We start from the raw sequence: 6,713 nt of genomic DNA, 5'->3' as shown, positions 1-6,713 counted from the left end.
ACTCTGAAAAATACGAGGTCAAATCATGACGTTAGTCATCTTCAGGTCAGAAAGCTGGAGCTCTAGCAAGAGGCCAGAGTTCCCGAGTTGGAATTCCGAGTTGGATGACCGTTAAAATAAAAAAAATCCAGTCGTAGCTAATTTTTTTCTGAGTTCCCAGTTGTTTTGAACGCAATGAAGTCGGAAGTCGGAGATTTCCCAGTTCCCAGTTCCGAGTTCCTAGTTGATGTAAACATGGCACCAGTTGTCTTGATTACGGTGCTTAAGTGGTACAGCGGTCTAAGTGGCGCAGCGGTCTAAGGCTGTGCCATTAGAGATCCTGGTTCGAATCCAGGCTCTGTCGTAGCCGGCCGTGACCGGGAGACGCATGTCGTCCAGGGTAGGGGAGGGAATGGCCGGCAGGGATGTAGCTCAGTTGGTAGATCATGTCGTTTGCAACGCCAGGGTTGTGGGTTCGATTCCCACGGGGGTATGAAAAATAAATAAATAATGTATGCACTCACTAAACTGTAAGTTGCTCTGGATAAGAGCGTCGACTAAAATGTAAAGTGCTTTCAAGACAACCGTGAACTCCGAAAAGAACGAGGTCAAATCATGACAGTGATCTTCAGGTTGGATGATTGCTCAAAACAATTTTTTTCACCCATGTTGTCATGAACGCACTAAAGTCGGAGATGTCAGAGTTCCGAGTTTTTATGAACGCGGCATTTCTCTTCTCCAAATGGAATGCCACATATGTGCATGGGAGGAGTCCACGTGAGACACAGTCGACTTCAAATTTGATTCGTTTGAGAAAATGTACGTCATCGTTTCTGTGCCATCCACATACATATGATTGGTCACTTGAAATCACTTTCTCCATACGATAGGCCGAGAGATTTCATGGGGGGGATCGGAATATATCCCTCTGCCCACACTGTCTTTGTTGTGGTTGGTGCTGGCTGATAGGTACTGTAGATTTTGGTGGCGCTGTGACACGGATCACAAGCATCTAGCCTGGTAGCCCGTCGCAGCAGCAAATCAACGGAGGAGAGTGAATCTGCGACGGCGACGAGGAGTAAGGATTCACGGACTCAATCATGGCTACAGAAACGACATCGTCCTGCACTGGCTCCAATTTACTGCAGCCGATTAGCGAGATAATCAATCTTCCCCTAGACCAGGTAAAGATGGTGTATTTGAATGTATTATCTCCTTGGCTTTAGCTTGCTACTGTAGGGACACTGGTTTCATTAGTGATGCAGAGATTGTAGCGTGCAGGCTAAAATTACCTGATTGAATGCCATCTTAATCAGAGTCAGAGACGTCATTCACTAGATTGTTGCATTATTGTAAAACATTTCTTAGGCCTAGTATCTTACTAATATTTTTTTTACAATTTCGAAACGGTTGGAGAATTGTTTAACTTCACCTCGTGCATTACTGAATGGTTTGGATTGTCAACTGTAGAATGTATTAGGCCTAACGCTTGCTTATTGAAAGTTTCATTCATTCAACACTATTTCCACCTAGGCTGCGCCACTGTTGCAAAACTTATAGGCCTATATACCACCAATCCACCACTCGTTTTGTTTTTCACGCAGACAAAGCGGTCTACAATGACATCTTCTCAAGCGAGTAATTCGTCAACCCTTTAATCAATTAAATTGATACCAGTGTCTCTCCTAGCTAATCGCTTATTTAATGCGATTAGACTAGTTTACCACCATCAGTGTCCTACTGTGCTGTGTGTGACGTAGCCCACCAGTTGTGTAACAAGGTGTGGTCCATTGATAACTATTGAATATAGTGAGGGGTTGTTTTGACGTTAGACTACTAATGATTTTATTCCAACCACATTTACTTTTTATCACACACACAAACAGCGGGCCTTGTTGATCCTCTGCTGTGTCACTGTGATGTCTCTTTTTAATGGAGCCTGCTCATCACAGTGCACATTGAGGACGAGTCCCCTCTGCAATCATATCAAACTGTATCTTCCATAGATCCCCTGGGGTTGTGTACACAGTTGGACCCTCCAAATATGGGATGGGGACAGTAACCAATACTGTTTCAAAGCTCAATATGGACACTCAACCTCGTGTCCTATTGCTATCACTGAATTGTCCCCTACAACAGTAGGGCTGGGATGGATACCGTATTTTACTATATACCAGTATTGGTGCATGGATTGGATTGGGTTTTTACTTGACCTTTTATAATGGTATTTCAATGTTTTGTTTCTTAAATGGGATACGCAACTCCGGCGCGTGTAATTACCGTTTTTATAGTTCACTCGTTTGCTACTTGAGTCGTCTTTCTCCCAACTGATGCCTCTTCCCTCACCAGGCCTGTCACTCAAGGAGATGGCAGTTGCTAGACCACGGAGTCACGAATACTTTCTTGCGGTTCACTGTGCTGTCTGCACGATCAGATAGATACAGTACGGTGTTGGTGACAGCGATGCTGCTTTCAACAAGGGTTCTATAAATACTATTAGTTTGTGTATCATGCTGTCTGCAAACTACTGTCTGCTAGTTTGCCTTTCTTAGCAAGTTGTGGCTAAAATAAATATTGTTAGCCGCTAATGCTAATCGCTAGCTAGCTTGCTAAATGTACCAAGAGTCGGAGCAAAAGTAGATGGCTGATGCAGCCTGGTACCAGTGCTGGTGTAGGCCTAGAAAAGCATGTTTGTGCAATGGTAGGCTATCTTAAATCAGCGAGGAATAGGTGAAACATGACTATGTTACTACTTCGTTGAGGTTTAACGGTGGTTGGTAGCCAATAAATGTTGCATTTCTGCCACTTACTAGACTGGAGTATAACTCCCTTATACTTAGATTAAAAAATAACCCATCTATCCCTAGACTAACTAAAAACCCACCACCCTACTCCACTATTTGAATCTATCTAGTCCTACCTCAGGCCAACAGCCTGAAAGGACGGGACACAACCACTCAACACACCATGTAACTCTTCTGAAGTCATGTCTCATACTCCCAAATACCTCTCTGCAGCTGCCACCACAACCTGACCAAGGCCCTTCTCCCCCGATTGCTCAGTTTGGCCGGGCGGCCAGCTCTAGGAAGAGTCTTGGTGGTTCCAAGCTTCTTCCATTTAAGAATGATGGAAGCCACTGTTTTTCCTCCCTCGTAAACTGGAGCAAATCTTTTCGCTTCTGTTTCATCCATATTGACACTGCTTGTTTGCGTTCTCCTTTTATACCACCAGACCTCTGATGGAAAGACCGATGGACAACGTATTTGCAACCACCTGCAATTCATGCCTGTCTTTTCTTAACGTCTCCTTGTTTTACATTTTAGTCATTTAGCAGACGCTCTTATCCAGAGCGATTTACAGGAGCAATTAGGGTTAAGTGCATTGCTCAAGGGCACATCAACCAGCTTTTTCACCTAGTTGGCTCTGGGATTCGAACCAGCGACCTTTCGGTTACTGACCCAACGCTCTTAACTGCTAAGATACATGCCGCCCCCTCTTATCTCTGAGATTGCATATTTACAAAATGGGGAAGAGTATTCTACTCAACACCACTTTAATCTCAGTCCCACTCAGCAGAGAGAAAAAGGCTACCTGAGTGTGTCATTTTAACCTTCCCTATGGAACTACAGGGAGCTTTGTCCTGGCCTACTTAAAATCCTTCAGGTCGTGGGAGTTTACCTGTAAATAGCATGGGCAGGGATCTGCCATCAGATTGTCAACATCAGGTGAAGTGTTTGGCCATTGCGGTTTAAACCAAAACGCAAGACATCATGAAATTGAATACATGTAGCAACATAGTGTCCAGCTCTACAGTTGGCCACTCTTTCCATAACCAATGGCTGGTGGTCTATGTTACCTCAGCTGTCTGTGGCCCAAGTAGCCTTCATCTCTAAACTAAATTAAATGCAGTCACCTCCAAATGTATTGGCACCATTGATAAAGATGAGCAAAAAAGCCATATTGAGCAATATTGTATGCTCCCCAAAAATGCAAATTATATTATTTTATAGTGATACAATTACTCAGAGAAAGACATTGGGGTCATTGTCTTGCTGGAAGATCCACTTGTAGCCAAGTTTCAGCCTCCTGGCAGAGGGAACCAGGTTCTTGGCTAAAATGTCATGGTACTTAGTAGAGTTCATGATGCCGTTGTCCTTAACAAGAGCCCTAGCAAAACAACCCCATAATATCAAATATCCACCACCATATTTTACAGTCGGTATGAGGTTATTTTCTGTACATGTATCCATCTGGAGTGTGTGGCCAAAGACAACTATTTTCTTCTCATATCGCCATAGCACCTGGTTCCAATCCAAGTGCAAATGCCGTTTAGCAAACTCCAGGTGTTTACATATGTTGGTTACTCTCAAAGTTATTTTTTCTTGCTACCCCTCCCAAGAGCCCATTTAGTATGGAGGGGGCGTCTAATTGTAGATTGAGAAGACTTGGTGATCCAAAGTTCTGTGGCCCTTGGACTTCACTTTGCCTCCAGAACCATCTTCCTCGCTGTGCGTTGGGACAAGATACACATGCGTCCTCTACCAGGCAAGTTTACCACTGTTTCAGTGGTTTTAAACTTCTTAATTTTTTCCCTAATAGTGGTAAGTGGTATATTTTGTTTTTAGCTATTGCTTTGTGCCCATTGGCTGATTTTGTGAAGGTCAACAACCATTTGTCTCTCTTCATTTGAGTTATTTGCTGTTACCCATGGTAATGCATAACAAATGGATTTTACACGCTTTACCTCATTCTTATACCCCAGTGGCACAGGAAGCCATGAAAGACCACAAAACGGTTTCTTAAACTGAGATTAATTTAAGTAGAATGTTAATGAGAATCTTTAGGGGAGACAATCGTTTTGACACCTATCTTTTTGAGAGAAAATAAATGTTAATCAAAACCTATTTCTCTGAGATTGTATTAGTATAAAATAATAATTTCCTAAATGTTTGGAGCATACAATATAGCTCAGTATTTATTTTGTACAGTTTTCACTTTCTCATTATGTATTGTGTGTAGATGGGTGAGGAACACATCTATCTAGGCTAATCCATTTGGAATTCAGGCTGTAACAACAATGTGGAATAAGTCAAGGGGTATGAATACTTTCTGAAGGCACAATGTGGAATAAGTCAAGGGGTATGAAGTTTCTGCCGTTTATTGATGGCATGTTTCAGAATGCCCTATACAGCAAACACAGGAAGTACAGGAAATGAGAATTACGTGGGTTGCGCTTTACCCTTTTATTTGTGCATGATAATATGGAGGGGCCAATCGTTTGAAGTTTACGAGTGCCTTTTGCTTCGCCAACTGAACTTCATCGCTCAATAAACGGGATGGTAAAATGTTTTCAGTGTAAACTTAAACGACTAAAACCAGATATAAAGTATGTAGAAAAGTTTAATGGAGCTATATGTTTTTAAATAAGATCATCTTTGAGAACTGACAATCACCTGAATAAAAACTAGACAGTCAGGGAGAATCAAAAATTCAAAAATTGTCATTGCATGGGGGCCCCCATTGATTTTGTTATGTTTGAGTCACTCCAATGTGTATCATTGTAGGAAATTGACTTGAAACCTGTAAAATGTTCTCTGTCCCATGGCAAAATTAGTAGAATTGCAGGAAACTAGCTTTAAAACAGTAAAATGTTGTCTCTGCGGCTAAGATGCCTTGTCATTGGCCACGCCCACTACCCCCCCCCCCCCCCCCCCTCCCCCTCTTTGCCACCAATGTGTTAGTTTTATAATGGGAGCAGTGTAATCTGAGCAGGCCCTAGCCAGCTCCCCGCCTTGCTTTCTTGGTGTAGACCTACAGTGCTTTGGCCCCTTCTATACTTCCATACCACACCCCTTTTACCCACATTGAGGCAAGCTTGTGTGGGTGGGATTGTTATAGCATGCGTGCAGGTTGACACACTCTTGGGAATGTTATCACCTGTCTGGCTTTAAAGGAAGTCTTTGGTCTAGCTTGTCATGCTGAAAAGTTCTCATTAGGATAAATTGTTCAACATAATTAGCCTAGTTTTATGGTTAGTCACACTAATAGCCTAGGGGATTCTCGTAGGCCCATTGGCATTAGTATCATTAGTCACTGCACAAGTGTTCATCCTGTGTAACATAGCATTGACCATTGCCTGGGGGCCAGGAGTGGCCCATGAGTGTCAATGGAATTCCAGATTTGCAACCAGGAATTGCTGCTATATAATGACATGTTCTGGCAACACTGTCATTTGACCACATGCCTAATCCCGTGCTGTGACTTAAATAGCGTTTATAATCCAAACCCTGCATTCCTTAATAGGGTCATTATAGTTGTGGTTTCAGGTTTTTCCATATTAGCCCATCTGCAGTAATAACTGGTGCAAATAGCATTAGTGTGGAATTGGTTTTTAAAATGAAAGCTGTGTCTTATTGGTCGTGAATGCACTGTCTTTAGAATGTTGTGTCTGCAGTGTATGTTAAATTAAAGTAAACTTCATGGCTTGGCTGAGTCGGGCCTCTCGCTCCTTCATCTTTGTCAAACATCAGCATGACTACGTTCCAATTAGAGAGGGAGAGAAGGAAACACTCCCAGTGAATATTTTGTTTTTTGTTTGAAAATCAGTGGTGTCATGACACATTCAGTTCAGCTGTTGCTTAGAAAAGTGCCTGTTGAATGTCATACAGCAAAGTACATTGATCTGCCATATTTGGTAACTCGACAGCATTTCTTATAATAAATTCTAGTAATAG

General features: G+C 42.4%; 1 protein-coding gene across 1 annotated transcript in view; it reads left to right on the top strand.

Moving 5' to 3' along the window:
* Positions 1-927: 927 nt before the first annotated feature.
* LOC311146015 (lysophospholipid acyltransferase 2-like) overlaps positions 928-6,713 on the top strand; it is a 92,498-nt gene continuing 86,712 nt past the window's right edge. The window contains exon 1 of the mRNA XM_084182450.1: positions 928-1,163. Coding sequence (XP_084038576.1) covers positions 1,080-1,163 — 84 coding nt within the window. The 5' untranslated portion in view covers positions 928-1,079. The remainder of the gene's footprint in view (positions 1,164-6,713) is intronic.

The sequence above is a fragment of the Coregonus lavaretus genome (assembly GCF_964263955.1).
Source record: "Coregonus lavaretus genome assembly, chromosome: 18".
Lineage (NCBI taxonomy): Eukaryota > Metazoa > Chordata > Actinopteri > Salmoniformes > Salmonidae > Coregonus > Coregonus lavaretus.
The sequence above is the reverse complement of the archived record's forward strand: the minus strand, read 5'-3'. Positions and strand labels throughout refer to the sequence as shown.